The sequence below is a fragment of the Aulonocara stuartgranti genome, assembly GCF_965226115.1.
Source record: "Aulonocara stuartgranti genome assembly, chromosome: 1".
In the NCBI taxonomy this organism is placed as follows: Eukaryota; Metazoa; Chordata; class Actinopteri; order Cichliformes; family Cichlidae; genus Aulonocara; species Aulonocara stuartgranti.
Window position 1 is genome coordinate 15,975,136 of NC_138939.1, and position 22,296 is coordinate 15,997,431.

At 41.2% G+C, this 22,296-nt stretch overlaps 1 protein-coding gene across 1 annotated transcript in view; it reads left to right on the forward strand.

Annotated features, from left to right (window-relative positions):
* LOC309707078 (CUB and sushi domain-containing protein 1-like) overlaps nt 1-22,296 on the forward strand; it is a 451,615-nt gene that overhangs the window by 105,717 nt on the left and 323,602 nt on the right. Inside the window, exon 2 of the mRNA XM_082534186.1 lies at nt 9,950-10,166. Coding sequence (XP_082390312.1) covers nt 9,950-10,166 — 217 coding nt within the window. The remainder of the gene's footprint in view (nt 1-9,949; nt 10,167-22,296) is intronic.

Sequence of the window (22,296 nt, forward strand, 5' to 3'; positions counted from 1 at the left end):
TCCAGTGTCAGGGAGAAAGATAATACTTAGAAAGGGATAAAATTACAGAGAACGAGAGTAAGCGAAAGACAAAAACAAATGCAGATGTGGGACTTTGAGGTGCCAGGCTTCTGTTTTTTTCATCAGTGACAGAGTGACCCACTCTTGATCGCTAGTTTCAGTTTATATTATAATATCTCAGCATAATAGCACTATTTACTACATACCAACACGCTCCAATACACCCAAGGCCATATCGCCTCATACATGCAGACTCAAAAACACACTTATAGACAAAACACATATAGGATTGCTTACATAGCTTGCTTTCAGCACCCAATTTGCTTTGCTGAGCTCTAACACACATTCAGGAGGTTGCTGAGTTTGTTGATTTAAAATGTTTCCAGCTAGCTTTGACCTTAGATCCTATGCATGTTTCTGATGGAAAATCTGTGTGTGGTTTCTTGTGTGCTGACTCTGGCTTGTGGGGGTATATCATATTTCTGGGGTTACTTTTCAAGAATACAAAGAAATTCATACATTTTGTTTCTGTTGTTGTTGTTTTAGCCCATCTCCAAAGTAAGCGAAAAACTGAGCATACTGCCTCTTTTTTTAGACACAGCGCATGCTAGGGGGGCATCAGCGATTTCCATTGTCACATCTATTCTAGTAAGATGGCTCTGTGTATATTTGCATGTTTCCTTCATTGGCTGATGCACTCCTACATGGTGCTGGAAGAAAAACTAAAAGTTAAACTAAAGGAATGTTACTTTTACACACGCAACTTTACTTTGGATTGACATTAGTTATGCAAGGTGCTGATTTCTTTCTTCTTTCTCCTGCCACAAAATAAACTTTGTGTATGTGTGCGCATGGGTTCTTTGTTAGTTACTCCCTCAACTGCTCTTTAATGTAACGATCTTTCAGCCACTCACATGGTCAAACTGTGGCCAATCAACTCAATGCAACAAGACACAGATAGGAAATACCTGACTGACAAAGGTTTATTTCCATTTTTCTCCAACTGTTGGCGTTAACAGTACCACTACAATTTTTCTATTGTGGATTTTTTTAGTAAAAAATAAAAATAAAAATGCAGATTTCCTGTACCTGTGATCCATATTTCACATGTCATGTCAAAGTGCATGTCAGAGCACAGCTATGAGATTGCTATGACAGCCACATGCACTGTCCATGGTGCTGAAATGATTTCCATTAAAATGGAAAATTCAGTTTAATGTTTCATTGTTAATTTTAATTTAATTTAACAATGAAAAAAAGACAACAACAGTATTTTCAGTGCAGGGCCATCATCCCTCTGCTTTCTCCTTTCTTCAGCCATTTCTCTTTGAAACCCATTGCGCAGGCTGTGAAATTCCTCCCACTGAAACCACAATTTCCCACAGAGCAAGTTTAGAATTAGTTGGCTTAGTGATCTGTACGTTTTTATCACAACTTCATCTGTCATTCAAAATAAACTGACACAAGTGGAGAAACGTCTCACTCTCCCAGCATGCACTCTTAAAGCTCTGTGATGCCTCCTCTGTACAGCAATAACTGACACCATATAAAAGAAAGAAGAAAGTACTCAGATTTTTGTGACTGACCCTCTTACATAAAAACTTCATGGAGGTACACTTTTGCTTAGAAAATAGTGCCAAACTAAGCAAACATTGGAATTTAAATTTTCTCACATTGATAAAGTATAGATTTTAGGCTTTGTTTCCACTGCCATTAAGTTTCCAACAAATCACCTATTGCAGATTTAAAGAACCAGTTTAATTGATGTGACACATGATGTTGCATGAATCCATAACAGCTGCTTCATTTGTACCCACAGGTCTATGATGACGCTTCTAGGTTGTGGGCAAAACTCTTCTACCTTGCCATAGGGTGCGGAGTTGTTTCCTTACCTCCCTCTTTTAAGCTCAAAACAGCTTTTATGGATCATATACTTTGTCACAATGCACCCTGTCTGACTAAGGCAAACTCAGGTAAAACGAGAGAGTTTAAAAATATCTGTACTGTGAGTTTCAAAATGTACCAAACAAAACAGTCACACTAAGGACCGAACAGTCGTGTTCTAGTCTTGTTCTTTTTTTAGTCAGTCCATTTTGACTTCAGGTCCCTGTGTGGAGTACAAAGATACAGTAACATCTCAGTCACCTTTTTTACTTTGATATGAGAGCCAGTCATGTGATTGAAATTATTTGAACATAAAAAGACAATCTGCACAACTCTTTTATTTCTTGTCTTCGGTAATGAGCTGTTATTGTGGCACATTTCCGCACTGCATTTGCCAACACTTCATAAAAATGCCCCTCGTGCTTTGGCGTGACTGGACTGACATCAGCTCCCCAAACCCCAAACAAATAAGTATGGGCTGCTCTACTGAGACTTTTGAAGCAAATACAAATAATGGATTGACAGAATTTCCACTGGTTCTTATGAACAACCATGTCTGCAGGCACACTAATACTGAAAAATTAATAACCTGGTTTCTAAACATTTTCGATGATGAATCAGATCTACTTTACAGTTTTCACAGATGGAGAAAGAGTGGTAGTAAGACCAGTGATGTACTTTCAAATGATTTTTAGTTTGAAGTTTGTGTTTGGTTGTGTAGCTTCAGCTAGATTTTAATCCTGTGATTCATTTTCATTCACTTTAATCAGATCATAATTATTGAGCTGTAGGTTAAAAGATGATTGATTGCATATGCAGACACTTGGTTTTCCTCAGAAATTCAGATGGTTGGCTTTTGAAAGTGAGAATTATATATATATATATATATATATATATATATATATATATATATATATATATATATATATATATATATATATATATATATATATATAATTTTTTTTTTTTTTTCCCACAATGTACATAGAAACACATCGTGTGCATTTCTCTGCCATGATCTCCTTTTCCCCCTTTATCGTTATTTCAGTCTGCTCTATCCTTGATCGTGCGTCTGACACACACACACACACACACACACACACACACACACACACACACACACACACACACACACACACACACACACGCCATTAATCCTATCTATCTCTGCTATCTTCAGACAGCAACCCCTATTCCTTGCTGACAATGTTTGGGATTTACTCTGGATGTAGCCTTGATTCTTCCTGTGTGACTCTGTGTGTTTTTCCATTTGTGTGTGAGCGTGAGTGTCATATGGAGCATGATACATGTCTTTCAATATCCATTGGTTGTTATGGTGACTGGTATTAGAGCATGTGCTCTCCCTTACCTTGCATTTGTTTAGCTGCCCTCTTCTTATTGTCTTTGCACATTTGGTTAACATTGAGTATATTAATATTGAATTTGACATATCGCCCCTTTGATTTAATTGACAAAAGGTTTCTATTCTGTTTGTTCAGTGTTTATTAGTTTGTCAGTTTGCACTTGAATGATTTTTGTGGCAAAAGCAAATATTGCACAACATGATCTTGGCCTCAAAAAGTAAAATCACCGAGTTGAAATTTTGGGCAAAAGACTATCTGCTTTCAAAATCATCACTTTTCTGCACACCCTCATTAAAATAAATGTAATTCTAATTAAAAATATGTGTGCTTACTCTTAGTAAAGTGAACTTAATGATGGCTGTAAAAGGATTCAGACTAGAGAACAAGTGTTAGAAGTAACTGCCTACACAGGAGCACAGGAGAACGTATTTTCCAAAACAGTTTTTAGCATAGTTAACTGCACAGATGGACTTTCATACTATTTTCCAGAGACCTGCTTTTATCCCCAGTGAGCACCAGCTAAATGCCCTGAATGCCTGAATCTATCTGCAGCCCCACTTACTTAAATAGTTTGACAGGGGGGCTGACAAAGACCGTGATAGAGAGAAAGACAGACAGAGAGAGGTTGTGGTATTTGTTCTTTGTGTGATAAATATAGCAGGTGAGTGGGTGGAATGAAAACAACCTAACACTCTAGCAGGATAAGAGAGGAAACACAGAAGATAGATATAATGATACCAGGAGAGAGACAAAGTGACGTAGCGATAATAATACTGAGGAAATGAGAAAGAAACGTAATGACGCTTAGGGAAAGATGAGATGATGCTAATACAAAGATAATTGTGGTGAACGAGTGATGTACAGAGAGCAGATTGGATGAAGGGATGAGAGAGCAGGATAGAGGCAGAAAGAGGAAAAAGGATGGGGGTAATGATGACAGAGCTGGGGGAAGAGATAGAGGAATTGAGCTGCAGGGAGGAAGACCACGAGGTAGACAGAGATGCATGGAGAGAGGTACAGGCATGGTGATAACACCGGTGTAATAAAGAGAGCAAGAATGGACAGAAGGTTTAAGAGAGGAAGATATAGAAAGAGGAGATGGAGAGAGATGGAGGGTTGCAGAGAGACAAACATAATGTGGGAGAGACACAATGATTCTGACACAGAGATAATGAAAAAGAGGGAGGGGGTGGTACATGAGAAGAGTGAGGGGGAAGAGGCAACGAGGGAAAGGAAAAGAGGATACCAGGAAAACAGACAACAGATTCCTCTCCTCTCCTCTCTACTTTTTCATAGCTGGTATTGAATCACTGCAGTCAATAGTTCTACACAGCGTAACTTAGAAAGATGCATTTGATTTGTGGCCCAGCACGCTGTGGAAAGAAGAGGCCAGCATTTGATTTATGAGCCAGGGACCTTGTGGTCAAGTTCACTACAGCTCTCCACCTCTCTGCTGCTTCTCAGCACCTAAAATTTAACAGTCTGTCAGATTGCTATGTAGATTTTTTCATTGCACAGTCAAACCATTATCAAACAAAGCAGATTTTGTTTGGGTATGGAGGGCGGATGTGATTAAGAAATAATTCATTTTCCGCATTGCAAAAAACTATTGTACAAGTGGAAAAGCATCAAGTTGCTGTGGCTTTCCTGCTGACATTTGTCATGCAGTTCCTGTGAATGCCTGTTACAAATAAGAAAAGCATCAAGCATTCTTTTTTTTTTCACCGGTGGTATCTCACAGCAGTATTGCTGTGCAGGCTTTCTTGCATAATAATTAAAAGCCTCACAAATACCATGTAAAATCCTCAAATCTGTGGGATCTAAAGCAAACAAAATGTACATCTAAGACTTAGCCCTGTGTAGAAACAGACTGGCAGTGTGCATATTAGCATTTGCATTCACGTCAGCACCTGATTACACAGTGTGCAAACGGCACCACATTTTTATCCGCCTGTGTCTGAAGTGGTTATTTCACTCGCTACTTATAGACACACACAGAAATTGTCACACACACACACACACACACACACACACACACACACACACACACACACACACACACACACAGATCTATCTCTTTTTTTTATTCTGTCATACTTAGCGAATAGCAAACTCAGGGTCTATATCTACTAGCTTTTTGCTTCACAACAGCAGTTCAGCTTACCATTCTAATGATGCTTAAAGTTATGCATTACTAGAAATGTAGACGATTTAAGTGAAGAGTGGGTGCTGATTAGCCTGTGTCTGTCAGCTAGGTCTCACCTCAGCTAGTTGAAGTCAATGAAGTCAATTTTCATTGGATATATAAGGTCGGTGACTTCTGGTGCATGTTGATTGATTGATTGATCATTTATTTCAAGCATATGTATAGATATATATAAGACAGAGCATAATTTAATGCAAAAATTTGATACATAAAATGGCTTGCTGTGCAGTTAATGTACTAACACACTGTGAGCCACGTTTTTACTCTAATTTTGATGAATGAAATTCTAGTACTTGTTTGTATACTATGAAAGTATCACAGTATTTGATAGGAATCAGTGCCTCTGCTTTCTACGAACAAACATGAAACTGTTTAGTGCTAAACTTCCCTCTCCAGCAAAACCAGAATGGTGATTGGCCACAATACTAATCCAGATGTGAGTCCAGAAGCAGTGATGTTAGAGTTGGTGTGTCAAGCTTTTATGTAAAGTCCATGGTACTAGAACTAGAAGAATATACCATCTTTTCAATCTATTATTATGTTATTAGAGCACATTTGCACATTGAAATCGATGTGTATAACCTTTTTGTTTTATATTATTGGCAAGTTCTGATAACCAAAAGCTCATTTTATGCTACTTTTAAATTTAAAAAAAGTTGTTGGAATTACAGTGTTTGTTAGAAAGCAGGCTACAGTTGTTTGCTCACTGATGGGCCACAAGAAGTTGCTTCTGAAAAAACAAATTACGGGATTTTACTTCCCTGATATAAATAGGTAGCATAGCTAAGAACACACTACTAACAGTAGAAATCAGTCAGTTTCCCTCTTCAGTTAGGAAACTGAAGAGGGAGTCCTCAACTCTGCATTATCTAAGAGGATAAACAAAGTGCTTTTTACTGAAATGCCCCAAGTATGATGCTTACAATATGGTATCCGGGTTGATGTGCATATCCGCTGAATTCTTCTTATCCCATCTGCTCAAGAGGGGGATCTGGCAGCAGAAAAGATGGCAGACAGAAAGAGAGAGACAACTGAAGACAGAATAAGGTACAGACACAGATACGGCTGAGGGGGAGAGGTGAACTGGGTTGGAAACACAGTGAAGAACAATCTGAAATTAATCTGGACACTCCAGATGGTTTGAAGTTAGTGAGCGCACATGTATGTGTGCTTCTCAGTTCCTGCCAGCTTGTCCATTTGGGCTTGTGTGTAGGTATTTACTTATTTGTGTGTTTTCTGTTTCTTCAGAGATACAACAACATCTGGTATGTACTCAATGAGCAGGTTCTGATATTAGCCTGATGGAAAAAGACAAAAATACACAAGAACAGCCTCACAAACATTTTGCTAACATTTGGTTGACTGGATTATGACCCAGTGAACAGGGAATGGAGTGTGTGCATGTCTGTGTTTGTGTGAAAGACTGCATTCTTAGTAATGTGCAGTTAAATACATGGCCATTGCTCTCTGACAGTTACTACTGGCTTTCATGTGTGTCACACAGACACACACTCAGCACCACACATCTCCATGTGCCTTGTATATTCTTCAAGAGTAAACAAGGACTGGATTAGGAGTTCTGTACCATAATGTTCTGTACCATAAGTTGTGTGCTGTTTTATTTCCGCGAACAACACATGCCTCAAGTATGTGTTTTTCTGATAAATGTATTCCAGCTAGCATTCCTCACTTAGCTTATTTCATGTTTGATTTACTTTCCTGGTGACTCTAAGTAGCATCAACTACTTCTGTTAAGTGATCCTAGATTTTTACATTTTGAAAACAGCTTTAATTATAATAGCTATATTTTTCTTATATTGAATTATAGAATTATATTGAATTAGCCTGGTAGCTATTTTAATTCTTTAGTATATATATCTGTGCAAATAATGTTCATGTGTACATGTATATATTTAAGTTTGAAACACCTATTGTAACATAGAAATTGCAAACTTTGGATTGCATGAATTATATTGTATAAAGATTTTTTCTATAACTCTAACTGGAGGACTGTGTGTGTTCATGTGTCTGTGCTAAAGTTAAGTCATGACTAATTGAATCATCTTAATTTTGGCTTTTTTGTGATTATGAACCCTTTCCTCAACGGGTTGATGATTTAGGTTTCCACTGATCAATGTCACATCATTTTGTTCCTTAACAAATTACACAGTGTGAGAAGTGTCTATATAGGTTTATATAGGGTTAAAATATATGTTCTACATTTATTCGTATCCATCTACAGGGAGTGCAGAATTATTAGGCAAATGAGTATTTTGTCCACATCATCCTCTTCATGCATGTTGTCTTACTCCAAGCTGTATAGGCCCGAAAGCCTACTACCAATTAAGCATATTAGGTGATGTGCATCTCTGTAATGAGAAGGGGTGTGGTCTAATGACATCAACACCCTATATCAGGTGTGCATAATTATTAGGCAATGTCCTTTCCTTTGGCAAAATGGGTCAAAAGAAGGACTTGACAGGCTCAGAAAAGTCAAAAATAGTGAGATATCTTGCAGAGGGATGCAGCAGTCTCAAAATTGCAAAGCTTCTGAAGCGTGATCATCGAACAATCAAGCGTTTCATTCAAAATAGTCAACACGGTCGCAAGAAGCGTGTGGAAAAACCAAGGCGCCAAATAACTGCCCATGAACTGAGAAAAGTCAAGCGTGCAGCTGCCAAGATGCCACTTGCCACCAGTTTGGCCATATTTCAGAGCTGCAACATCACTGGAGTGCCCAAAAGCACAAGGTGTGCAATACTCAGAGACATGTAAGAAAGGCTGAAAGACGACCACCACTGAACAAGACACACAAGCTGAAACGTCAAGACTGGGCCAAGAAATATCTCAAGACTGGTTTTTCTAAGGTTTTATGGACTGATGAAATGAGAGTGAGTCTTGATGGGCCAGATGGATGGGCCCGTGGCTGGATTGGTAAAGGGCAGAGAGCTCCAGTCCGACTCAGACGCCAGCAAGGTGGAGGTGGAGTACTGGTTTGGGTTGGTATCATCAAAGATGAGCTTGTGGGGCCTTTTCGGGTTGAGGATGGAGTCAAGCTCAACTCCCAGTCCTACTGCCAGTTTCTGGAAGACACCTTCTTCAAGCAGTGGTACAGGAAGAAGTCTGCATCCTTCAAGAAAAACATGATTTTCATGCAGGACAATGCTCCATCACACGCATCCAAGTACTCCACAGCGTGGCTGGCAAGAAAGGGTATAAAAGAAGAAAAACTGATGACATGGCCACCTTGTTCACCTGATCTGAACCCCATTGAGAACCTGTGGTCCATCATCAAATGTGAGATTTACAAGGAGGGAAAACAGTACACCTCTCTGAACAGTGTCTGGGAGGCTGTGGTTGCTGCTGCACGCAATGTTGATGGTGAACAGATCAAAACACTGACAGAATTCATGGATGGCAGGCTTTTGAGTGTCCTTGCAAAGAAAGGTGGCTATATTGGTTGCTGATTTGTTTTTGTTTTGTTTTTGAATGTCAGAAATGTATATTTGTGAATGTGGAGATGTTATATTGGTTTCACTGGTAAAAATAAATAATTGAAATGGGTATATATTTGTTTTTTGTTAAGTTGCCTAATAATTATGCACAGTAATAGTCACCTGCACACACAGATATCCCCCTAAAATAGCTAAAACTAAAAACAAACTAAAAACTACTTCCAAAAACATTCAGCTTTGATGTTAATGAGTTTTTTGGGTCATTGAGAACATGGTTGTTGTTCAATAATAAAATTATTCCTCAAAAATACAACTTGCCTAATAATTCTGCACTCCATGTATTTAGTGATGGGATGGATGGAAGTCTAAGGGTTCTACAAGGTCTTACATTTGCAAGTGTTTGATATGTGAATGTTTGATGTCAAGGAAGTTTACTGAGCGAGCAATGTGATCACATAGTGGATGTGATTTAAAAAGCTTCATATAGTATTTTTGTGCATGTATGAGTCTATATGAGTGTATGTGTTGTGGTAGGTTTTTTTCTGGATGATCATGTTTCTGAGACTGATAACACTGAGAGGATGGAGGCTATGAAATCTGAATATATGCCATGTGTGTTCATATTCAAGTGCTTTGCATGAAAGCTTTGAATGGCATATGCTACTGTGTCGAGGGAGGCTGTGAGACATGTCCTGCATTATATTTGAGTTGTGTGTGAGGACATGGGCTTGTTAACACTGGGCTTTGCATACTGCACATATTTAAGCTCTGCTCGATTTTTGCTTCAGATATACTATCCATTACAATATTTCTAAAGGGTGTGGGGCACAATGTATAAAAGAATGTACGTTTAACTTTGGTCATGGGAGTTTGAATTGTTTGCATATTCCCTCTTCATCATACTGTTCTAATCTCTGTGTAAAACTAAATCTGAAGAATGCATGGAACCTGATCGTATCCTTAAAATATATTTATTGTATAATGTATACTTTAATGCAGGATGTACATTTTCTTACATGTCTTATCTCTTTCTCTTCTAGCTGAGTCTTGTGGTGGTGTAGTCCAAGGTCTGAATGGCACCATAGAGTCACCTGGTTTCCCCCATGGTTATCCCAACTACGCCAACTGTACATGGCTGATAATAACAGGGGAGAGGAACCGAATCCAGCTAACCTTCGTCACTCTGGCGCTGGAGGAAGACTTTGATATTGTATCGGTTTATGATGGACAGCCCTCACCTGGCAACTTAAAAATGAGGTTAGCACTCATTCTTTCATTTTCTGTCTGATGTGGTTTCCTGTTCCTCTTTTTTCTCAGTGTCTTCCCTCTTTCCAACCTAATCTCCCTCCCTCCACATCCTGATTTATCAGCAATGTCCATATACAGTGGGGCAAAAAAGTATTTAGTCAGCCACCGATTGTGCAAGTTCCCCCACCTAAAATGATGACAGAGGTCAGTAATTTGCACCAGAGGTACACTTCAACTGTGAGAGACAGAATGTGAAAAAAAAATCCATGAATCCACATGGTAGGATTTGTAAAGAATTTATTCGTAAATCAGGGTGGAAAATAAGTATTTGGTCAATAACAAAAATACAACTCAATACTTTGTAACATAACCTTTGTTGGCAATAACAGAGGTCAAACGTTTACTATAGGTCTTTACCAGGTTTGCACACACAGTAGCTGGTATTTTGGCCCATTCCTCCATGCAGATCTTCTCGAGAGCAGTGATGTTTTGGGGCTGTCGCCGAGCAACACGGACTTTCAACTCCCGCCACAGATTTTCTATGGGGTTGAGGTCTGGAGACTGGCTAGGCCACTCCAGGACTTTCAAATGCTTCTTACGGAGCCACTCCTTTGTTGCCCGGGCGGTGTGTTTTGGATCATTGTCATGTTGGAAGACCCAGCCTCGTTTCATCTTTAAAGTTCTCACTGATGGAAGGAGGTTTTGGCTCAAAATCTCACGATACATGGCCCCATTCATTCTGTCCTTAACACAGATCAGTCGTCCTGTCCCCTTGGCAGAAAAACAGCCCCATAGCATGATGTTTCCACCCCCATGCTTCACAGTAGGTATGGTGTTCTTGGGATGCAACTCAGTATTCTTCTTCCTCCAAACACGACGAGTTGAGTTTATACCAAAAAGTTCTACTTTGGTTTCATCTGACCACATGAAATTCTCCCAATCCTCTGCTGTATCATCCATGTGCTCTCTGGCAAACTTCAGACGGGCCTGGACATGCACTGGCTTCAGCAGCGGTACACGTCTGGCACTGTGGGATTTGATTCCCTGCCGTTGTAGTGTGTTACTGATGGTGACCTTTGTTACTTTGGTCCCAGCTCCCTGCAGGTCATTCACCAGGTCCCCCCGTGTGGTTCTGGGATCTTTGCTCACCGTTCTCATGATCATTTTGACCCCACGGGATGAGATCTTGCGTGGAGCCCCAGATCGTGGGAGATTATCAGTGGTCTTGTATGTCTTCCATTTTCTGATGATTGCTCCCACAGTTGATTTTTTCACACCAAGCTGCTTGCCTATTGTAGATTCACTCTTCCCAGTCTGGTGCAGGTCTACAATACTTTTCCTGGTGTCCTTCGAAAGCTCTTTGGTCTTGGCCATGGAGGAGTTTGGAGTCTGACTGTTTGAGGCTGTGGACAGGTGTCTTTTATACAGATGATGAGTTCAAACAGGTGCCATTCATACAGGTAACGAGTGGGGGACAGAAAAGCTTCTTACAGAAGACGTTACAGGTCTGTGAGAGCCAGAGATTTTCCTTGTTTGAGGTGACTAAATACTTATTTTCCACCCTAATTTACAAATAAATTCTTTACAAATCCTACCATGTGAATTCATGGATTTTTTTTTCACATTCTGTCTCTCACAGTTGAAGTGTACCTCTGGTGCAAATTACTGACCTCTGTCATCATTTTAAGTGGGGGAACTTGCACAATCGGTGGCTGACTAAATACTTTTTTGCCCCACTGTATCTACTTGGTACTTGGACCGTTGTATATTTTGTTGGCCATCTTTTCTTCAAAATTTAGAAGAAGACTTAGCTCTAATCTGTCTGTCAATTTTAAGACAGGTAAAATAACAAGAAAATAAACCAAGCAGACATTTTTAATATTACAGTTGTTGGGAACACCGATTACTGTCTACCTAAAGGAGCACAGCGCCGAGGGGTATAAGATATTTTAGTTTCTGAATATTAGATTACTAGATTCATAACTTTTGCACTGTCCACTTCCTGCTGTGACAAAACAAATTTCCCACGTGTGGGACTAATAAAGGTTATCTTATCTTATCTTATCTTAGTGTATAGGAAACAAAGATATGGTGTATAAACAACTCATCACCTAAGATTTCAGGTTACTAATGACTACTGTCTTTTGAAAGTGAGTTCAAAAACTTGCAGGAGTGAGCTTCATTGATTAAATTTGGCTTATTGCCCAATTCAGCATAATCTGAATAAAGTGCAGCTGCTCCATAGAAGTCCACCTTATACTTACCTCCACCTTATACTTATGCCTTTATGATACGTGCTGGAACTCCTCCAGCATCTCAAAATAGTTACAAGAGGGCAAAGTCACAGAAGCAAGTTTGGCGAATAGGGCAGGTGTTTAGTGAAATGTGTGTAGGTGTAAGAAAGTGCAGTAGTACATCTAGTTTAGATGCCTCAGGTATTCAGACGTGGAGATCCCCAATGCAACTCCTCTGGTGGTTAAGGACTCTTAGCCAGTACATGTGGTTGTGAGTTAATAACTAGAAATTGCTGAGCTCATCTGGACTTTGTTCCACTCTAGAGTCTCTCTTGGTAAGAGGTGGTGAACAGGTTTTCTCCAGTTGATAAGAGTGCTGTTCTCCTGTGATATCAGGTCAAGGAATGAGTCCTAACTATAATATGTGTTGATAATTTTTATGGTCACAATTTTTCAGTTAAGGGCTAAAGGGGTGTTAGGTCATGTGGCCTCAGGATCTTGTATCTGCCTTTTTTAGATAATGTGGTCTTGTTGGCTTCATCAAGCAACGACTGCCAGCTCCCACTTGTTCCAAAGATCCAAAACCTAATTGTAGCTTAAAGACATGCAGGCAGATGGAACAGTGAAACAGTGGCCTGAATATAGCATCCTCTTTCTTCACAACTTCACTGCAAAATTTGAAGTGCTGTTATTTTGGCTAACTTGAATGTAGCATGCAAACTGAGAAAGTCTCACTAGGTTTAACAGCACTATATAGTGGTTAACTAAAAGTGTTCCCTGTGGATCAACAAAAATGTGCAGGAATATATATAAGCCACTGATGAATTGGCAGCATCCCTATTTAGTGAGTGGAAAGAATGTAATATTATTGCAAAAAGGGCAGAGAGAACATCATCGACAGAGCTGGCAAACTGTAGGAAGCTTATTCATAGTGCTCTGCTTGTGTGTAGGAGGGATGAGCTGGGAATGCACCAAGTAGTGTTTAAGGCTGGTGGAGCAGTTATGGATAACATCGGGTTTTTCCTTGAATACATCACATTGCTGTATTATGAGTCAGTGTTTGAATAGAATACTTTTTTTCTTTTAGTGGATGGATAAGCAAGGAATAGACTGTACAGCGTGATTGGGTTGTGTGGAGGTTTACTGTAAATGCAGCCTCATTTTTGTGCTCAGCATACTACCATAAGGATCCTTGGTGTGCTGTTATGCTGAAAATGACCATGGGCAAAGAAAAGAGAATAATTTAAGAAAAGAATCCAAGTTTTTATAGGCTCAAAGTAAGATTTTGTGTCAGTAGTGTCACCCTCTTTATCTGTTCTGCGTTTATCATTTGTGTATGCCACGTGCTAGTTGTAGTTGCCTGTACTTAGTGTATGATTATTTCAGTGGATCTTTTGCAGCGTTGGTGTATGCGACCTCATTATTCTACCTGTTGCTTGTTTTTTACATCCACACCAACCAGACGTGACTAAGAGGGATTTGTTTGGGCTTTTGTTATGCTTGGCCTCATTGAACTGTGGTACGATTATCTCATGAGATAGACTAGCTCAAGAGACTACTTCACAGCATAGCCGTATTAGAGCCTTTACTCTGTTAATTTACAAAATCTCTTTTAAAAGATAGGTCTGATTTAAGAGTGAAATGAGCTTGAGCATGTTGAAATGAGCACAATGATTAAACATATGAAATGTCTAAAGAAACTAAAAGTATATTAAACGCTGCAGCTGCAAAGCCGACTAGTTAAGATTTACTTTACTTACATAAAGTGTTCTGTATGTATCCATTCATCCATCCATCCATCTTCTGCCACTTATCCAGATTTAGGTTGTTAAACCTCCCTCTCCCTGGCCACCTCCTCCAAGCCAAGCCACCTGAGAGATATAATCTCTCCAGTCTGCCCCCAGGCCTTAAACACCTTTTTCCAGGCATCCTAGCCAGATGCCTGAAACACCTCAACTGGCTCCTTTCAATATGGAGCAGTAGGACCTCTACTCTGAGCTCTTCACCGTATCGCTAAGAGAATGCTAGTTTGCCTCTTATCTGTGATCTCATTCTTTCATCACTACCCAGAGCTTGTAGCCGTAGGTGAGGGTGTGAACGCAGCTCAACTGGTAAATCGACAGCTTTGCTTTCAGCTTCCGTTGATGTCATTGTGCATGTCTTCAGACAAGAAATACAAATCTTAGTTTTGGTTATCACCTTTGATTATCACCTTTTTTGCATGCTCCAAAATTCAAGATCTGACATCTTCATGCTTATGGGACTCAACAGAAGACAGCATATATCCATTTGTTGCACCTTAGAACTACACCTTTATTAACAGAATTAAAACACTGTGCTGCTGATAACTGCTTTGGCAGGTGAGCTGACCCGTTGTGGCAGCTGCCACATTTTGCCAGCCTGGTCGCTCTGTCAGGGATGATAATTAGCCCTGGAGTTATTTGGGTCCCACATTCTCTGACCACTACCCAAACATGCCAATAGTATTTCCTTTTTGAACCTTCAACACAAAACATCAGTGCAAGGGTGATATATTGGGTTTTCCTAGAGCTTCTGAACTTAAGTGCAGTGAGTTGCAGCAGGGAGTCCATTCCCAGTGTCATTTAGATCAAGTGACTAAGCTGGGAGATGAAGGGTCACTTTTTTCTCTTTCAGTTCTTCTGTTGATGTTAGCACTTCTCTACTCCTCTGAATAGTGCAGACATTTCTGGGGACAAGCAGCATATTGCTGAATTTAGACCACTGGCCAGCAGTCTTTTGTGCCCTAGGGCTCTCCCTGGTGTGTGTCAGTACAGGCAAAGCTTCAGCCCTGCTTGTAAGGCTTCCTTTGGCTCCAGCTGGGTGTTAGCAGCTACTGAATTCACCCACTATCCTATTTTTTGCTTATAAAAGAGAGTAAGTTATGTTTTTACATGAAATATTTAAGCCTGCACATACAAGAGCTGATTTAAATTATCCGGCTGTTCTCTGAGTTCCACAAGGCCAGTGTTGTGTCCACACATACTATTGCATTTGTTCTGTAGATGCATTTACCAGAAGCGCTAGAGGGCGCTAGTGAGTATGTTGTTCTGGTTGTGGTTTTGGAGAAGAAAAAAAGAAAAATAAAGAAAAGGAGTCAACTCCGGTAATCCTCTGTTCCTACCTGCGTGTGTGTGTAATACTTGCTGAACTAACACCACACAACAAGTGGCGACGAGAGTAGTGGTGATTAAGTTATGGCTCTGCTCTCTTTGCAACCCCCGGCTGTGTTCCTGGATTGCCCGGGCGAACCGAAAATTCCATTTGCTGCGTGGAAAAAGTTGTTCGATAACTACTTGCTGGCGATCGGGGGTAATGACTTTGCTACGGAGTGGAAGAGGGCCCTGCTCATTCACTGCTTGGGAACGGAGGGACAACGAATCTACAGCGCCTTACCACTCGCTACGGATGATTACGAGGGATCCGTAAAGGCTTTGGAAACGTACTTTCATCCTAAAGTCAATGTTGTCGCCGAGAGATACCGTTTCAGGCAACGAGCCCAAGCTGTCGGTGAGTACAGATCACTACGTTGCAGCACTGCGTGAGCTCGTGAAACAATGTAAGTTCGGGGCTATGGAGAATGAAATGTTGCGGGATCAACTTGTAGAGAAGACAAATAATGCTCGTATACGTGAAAGACTGCTAATGGAGGAGGATTTGACGCTCGATCGAGCTTTGGAAATTGCTAGGCGTACAGAGGCTGCAATAGCTGATGCAAAGGCCATTGCTGTCGGTGAAACAAAGCCTGTTGCCGCTGTTCAAGTACAAAAGAAGATGCGCAAGCCAAAATACAAAGCAGCTAAAAAAACGGATACAGCTCCGACGTGCTACCGTTGTGGTTCAGCTGATCACAAAGCCAATGATAAATCCTGCCCCGCAAAAGACTGCAAATGTAATACGTGTGGGAAAATCGGACATTTTTCGAGAGTGTGTAAATCTTCTCATAAGCTTGTTAATGAAGTGACTGTTCCTGAAATGTGTGTTTTAACTGTTGACAATTGTGTCAGTGGTGATCCGGCTAAATTGATGTGCACTGTTGCAGTCACTGTACCAAATACTGCACAGGCATGCACTGTTAAGCTACTAGTAGACACAGGGTCTGGTGTTTCCATACTGCCTGAACATGTTTACAGCACAAATTTTGGCTCAGTTAAGTTAAGTAATCCAGCTGTTCAGCTTATTACATATTCAAAAGAGAAACTGGATGTATTAGGGTGTCTTAGAGCTGACATTACTTACAATGGCAAGAGTGCCTCCACAGATCTCTACATTGTGAGAACAGGAACACCCATACTGGGAATGGACTTGGTGACTGCCCTCCAGCTACACATAAAAGGGGGACAATTAGTTCTTGACAGTCCCAAGGTCTGTGCTGCACTCCAGCAAACCTCGGCTCTGCCCACTCAATGTAAACAGGAATGTGAGTCTCCAGTTGCATTCGGATGTGCAAAGGACTTTGTACATAAAGTGAAGGTGCGACCTGAAGTGAAGCCAATACAGCAGAAACTTCGACGCTTACCCCTGTCAGTCCGTGATGCTGTTTCCGCAGAACTCAAGAACCTTGAGGAACATGGCATCATAGAGAAAATTGATGCATCTGAATGGGTCTCCCCGATTGTAGTCACTAGAAGGAAGACTGGTGGCATACGCATGTGCGTTGATTTGAGAGAACCTAACAAAGCGGTGGTCGCTGACAGTCATCCCTTGCCACTGATAGAGGACATACTGTCTGAGCTGCGTGGGGCTGTCATGTTCTCCACCCTGGATCTTAAATCCGCCTACCATCAGCTGAAACTACATGAAGAGAGTAGAGGGCTCACTGCTTTCATTACACATGAAGGACTGTACCAGTACTGCAGAGTTCCCTATGGGTTGAGTTCAGCACCTGCAGCCTTCCAAAAGATGATGACACAAATCCTACGCGGCCAGAAAGGGGTGCAATGCTACCTTGATGATGTCATCATATACGGAACGTCAGAAGCTGAACATGAGGCCAACTTGCGTGCTGTGTTACACAGAATCAACAATGCAGGACTGAAACTCAATGTTGACAAATGTCAACTCCGTCAAACTACTCTGAACTTTTTGGGTCAAAAGATCGGTCCAGAAGGTCTGCTGCCAGATGACTCTCATGTCACTGCCATCCTGCATGCTCCGCCCCCTACTGATCCTGCAACCCTGCGCTCATTTCTTGGCTTGAGTGCATGGTACAGCAAGTTTGTGCCAAATTACGCGACTGTTGTTGAACCTATGAGAGCTCTTCTGCGTAAGGACTGTTCATTCCACTGGAACGAAGCAGCTCAAGCAGCGTTTGATCAAGTCAAGCGGTTAATCGTGCACAGCCCTGCCCTGGTGATGTTCGACCCCAGTAAGCCAACCATAGTCTCAACAGATGCCTCAGACTACGGTGTAGGTGCTGTTTTGACTCAACTTGACGGTAATGATGCAGAACATACTGTTGCATTTGCATCTTGCAGCTTGTCTGATGCAGAGAGGAAATACTCAATCGTTGAGAAGGAAGCTCTAGCTTGCGTCTGGGCTGCTGAAAAATGGCGCACATGGCTCTGGGGCAGAAAATTCCTCCTACGAACAGATCACCAAGCACTGACAACACTGCTGACTACTAAGGGCAATAACAGAGCTGGTCTACGCATAGCCAGATGGTCAGCTCGCCTGTTGGAGTTTGATTATGAAGTGGAATATAGAACTGGGTCACTGAACCATGTTGCTGATTGTCTTTCTAGGCTTCCACTTTCCGAGACAGACATGGCATGTGCAGAGGATGTGGAGTCAGTTGCAGCCATCCTCACTGATCTGAGTGCTGTGTCTGAGGATGACTTCCAGTCAGGGTGCAAAGACTGTCCAGTGTTCACAAAGCTCCGTGTGCAGATACAGAAAGGCTGGCCTGCTAGGAAGACGTCACTGGATCCTGACTTACAGCCGTACTTCCCAATCCGCCATGAACTTGCGGTCTTGAACGAGTGCATCATCAGAGGTACACATCGATTGCTAGTGCCTGAGTCGTTGCAGAAAAAACTCACTGATATAGCTCATGAAACTCACCAAGGCATCGTCCGTACCAAACAACGCCTGAGGGAAATGTACTGGTGGCCCAAAATGGATTGTCATATAGAGACACTGATAAAGAACTGTGCAACGTGCAGACAGAATGACAAGTCCGCTGTCACCCATGATGCTCCACTCCAACCCATTCCTTTACCAGCTGCTGCTTGGGAAAAGGTGTCTGTGGACATCATAGGCCCTTTTGAAATAGCCCCTTCTGACTGTAGATTTGCCATCACATTGGTAGACTACTTTAGCAAGTGGCCTGAAGTAGCTTTTGCTCCCCGAGCTGATGCAGCTACTATCATTCAATTCCTTTCTGTAGTTTTCTCTCGTGAAGGGAATCCAAAGACACTGATAAGTGACAATGGCTCTCAATTTCTCTCTGCTGAGTTCACTGACTTCCTGAAAAGCAGGGGAATCCAACACCTGAGATCCTCAGTGTATTACCCAAGAGCTAATGGGGAAGTTGAGAGATTCAGTAGATGCATTAAAGACTGCCTACAGACTGCCTCGATTCAAGGACAACCCTGGAAATCGTTCCTGAGAACTTACCTGATGGACTACAGAGCAACCCCTCATTCAACAACTGGAGTTTCCCCTTCAGAACTGCTCCATGGACGACGAATGAGAACAAAGTTACAGGTAATGGATATGCCTGTTCCTCAGACAGAGGCATACCATGTGCGAAAGAGTTAAGAATAAGCAAATGAAAATGAAAGAATACACTGATGCTCGCAGACACGCCAAACCATCCAACTTTCAGCCTGGTGACAAGGTACGGGTTAGGAAGCCGTGGAAGGTAAAGAAAGGTGAGTTAAAGTTTTCCAAACCAAGGACTGTCATGACAAGGAAAGGACCAAACACTTATTTGCTGGATGATGGACGGACCTGGAACGCCTCACACTCATCGGCTCTGTCAGAGCTGAACGCAGGTACTGATTCTGACACAACAATGGACTGTCATAAACCAGGAACTGATCTAGCATCTAACTCTGAGTCTGATAGTAGGCTTAGGCCCACCAGGATGAGGAACCCACCTTGCTGGACCCAAGACTTTGTCATGGGAAAGTGAATGTTACTGAGTAATGTGAAATATGTTAAAAGTGTATTAGGTGACATACATCAGAATGATGAAGTCAGGTTCACATAAGAAGTCCTTGTTCAAAGGGGGAGATGTTGTGTCCACACATACTATTGCATTTGTTCTGTAGATGCATTTACCAGAAGCGCTAGAGGGCGCTAGTGAGTATGTTGTTCTGGTTGTGGTTTTGGAGAAGAAAAAAAGAAAAATAAAGAAAAGGAGTCAACTCCGGTAATCCTCTGTTCCTACCTGCGTGTGTGTGTAATACTTACTGAACTAACACCACACAACAGCCAGTCATCGGCCAGTTGACCTAAAACCCTCTCCTCTTCTCAGCTAGTGCTGATATGAACCCATCAGGCTGCCTACATGGACAGTGGGATGCAGCCAAGAGGAGCTGACTGCCCTCTCTTTGTTCAGAAAGAAGAACACAGAAGACACAGGATATATCTTTCTCTAGCAGCCACCCCTCCAACTGCCCTTGGATCATGCGTACGGGGAATTCTTCAATCTCATATATAGAATAAGGGCTGACCTGGCATCTGTGACCTCTTCTTACCAACCCCAGTTGTGCGTCAGCAACGGTAGAGAAGGGGTAGATAGATGTATAGATTTATTTTTACTTTATTTTATATAGAAATTTCAAATGTTAACAAAATGCTGCAGCTACAATACGAAAGAAGAAGTTGAGAAGAAAATTCTTGAGTACTGTAGGTATTAGTTTTGACTAGTTTTGAGTATTTTTAAGTCCTTTTATCACTGTCAGTCCTGTCCCACTGGTGAATCCTTTCCCACTGGTATTCATTTCAGCTATGTGAATTCTAGCTTACTGTGCCTAATGTGAGATAGTAAGGAAAGTAAAACTTTTTTTGAAAGACTTACTTATAAGTTAGTATCAGGTAAAGGTAGTTGGTGGGGTTTTTTTTTGTGTGGTAGTGCTGTGTTTCTGGTGAGTTGGGATAATATTTATATTACTGATTATAAAAGAATTGGTATGATAAGTTGCCACTATTTCTGTGTAGTTGCTGGTAGATTTTTCTCTGCCTCACTTGGGGGCTAAGAATAACAGTGTTATTTTAACACATAACTGTGTTATGCTATTAAATTAACATTCTCTATTAACGTCATAGACGGGCAGGAATGATAACATTTGCTACCTAGCTGCAGCATTAACATCACTGCTTTATTATTAGCCATAGCCACTAGCTGTTATCTTAATGATAACAAGCAGCTTATGTGGTTATCAGGTAATTGCTAATGTTAATGTGTGCACCATCCAGGCTAATATTTATGATAGCCGTTTCTCTGTTGTTGAAATGGGAGCTCTACTGACCTCCTGAAAATTTGGTGTAGTGAATTTCAACTACCTCAGCTACTTGTGACAGGAGGAGCTGTGTGCTTGTAGGTTTGCATTGCTGGTATCAATACTGCTGCATGATACTGTGGGATGAGTATCTATCAAATATTTATTTTTAGTATAAAATGGTATCCGTCTTTTTTTTGACAACCCTACTAGAATCAGTGAGTGTGTAACCTGTTATTATTTCAAGAACAAGTAAGTATTAGAACAGGGTTTTTTCTTTGGACAGATATGAGAAAATAGAAATCTTTAATACGAATGAGAAGTGTTGTGTTTGGAGAAGGGAAAACACTGCATACCTGTATCACAACTAGGGATGGGTACCGGTATCCGGTGCCTTGATGGCACCGGTTCTGACATAAACGGTAGTAACCAGACCGAAAAGCAGCGCACATTTCGGTGCTTTATTTCGGTGCTTTTTTTTCCTGAGCTGTGATACACTTTAGATTCTAGCCAATCATTTTACGTTTCCCAGGATAGTAGGCGGGGCCAGGTACGTACGTTCTTTTAGAGCAGAGCTACAGATTAAAAATGCCCAAGGCGAAGCGGTCAAAGTCTGGCTGTACTTCACAGCAAAATATGCAAACTCAGCAGCCTGCAACAAGTGCTTTAAGCTGATACTGTGATACTGTCAAAGGAAGTAACACCTCAAATCCGATGAAACACCTGGCGACGCATAGCGTCTTTTTTTTTAAAGTCGAGAAATGCGCCGTATTTGATAGCTTGCTGTGAGACCTCACACCGAGCACATCTACTGGGGGTGGGTTGCCTGTTATCGGACCCGGAGCAACATCCCCCAAAAACACGAAGAGGAGAGTCCTGGCCCCTAGCCCTGCCAGTGTATCAGAAATGATGACGGATGATGATGGCAGCAGCAGCTGTTCTTCTCTGCGTGAGTAGCTTAATGTTGTTCGTGTGTAATTTACGTTGAGTAGGCTAACCACGTTATTACATTAATGCATGTAAGGTGAACTAGCAAACATCATCATAGCTACATGCTGCTGTCTTCTTGTTTGATGGCAGATACTCCCTTCACCCTGGCCAAAAAGGCTAAAATGACCAAAGAAAAAGTGGAAAACAGTTAAACATGAGAGGTTTTTGGACAAAGTTTGTGTTTTTTTTCTATTGTTTAAGCACTGCTTCCAGCCAAGAGTGATGCCATAAATCCCCTATAGCTGCAGAAAAGGCTAACATTGTTATCTTTTTACAAAAAACCAGCTGAACATGAGAGGTTTTTGGACCAGTTTTGTGTTCTCCATTCTTTAAGCACCGGTACCGGTTTGGCACCGGTTTCGGATAAAACCTAAACGATACCCATCCCTAATCACAACTTTATCTCCTCTGTCACGATCACGATAAAAGATTTACAAATCATCCTCC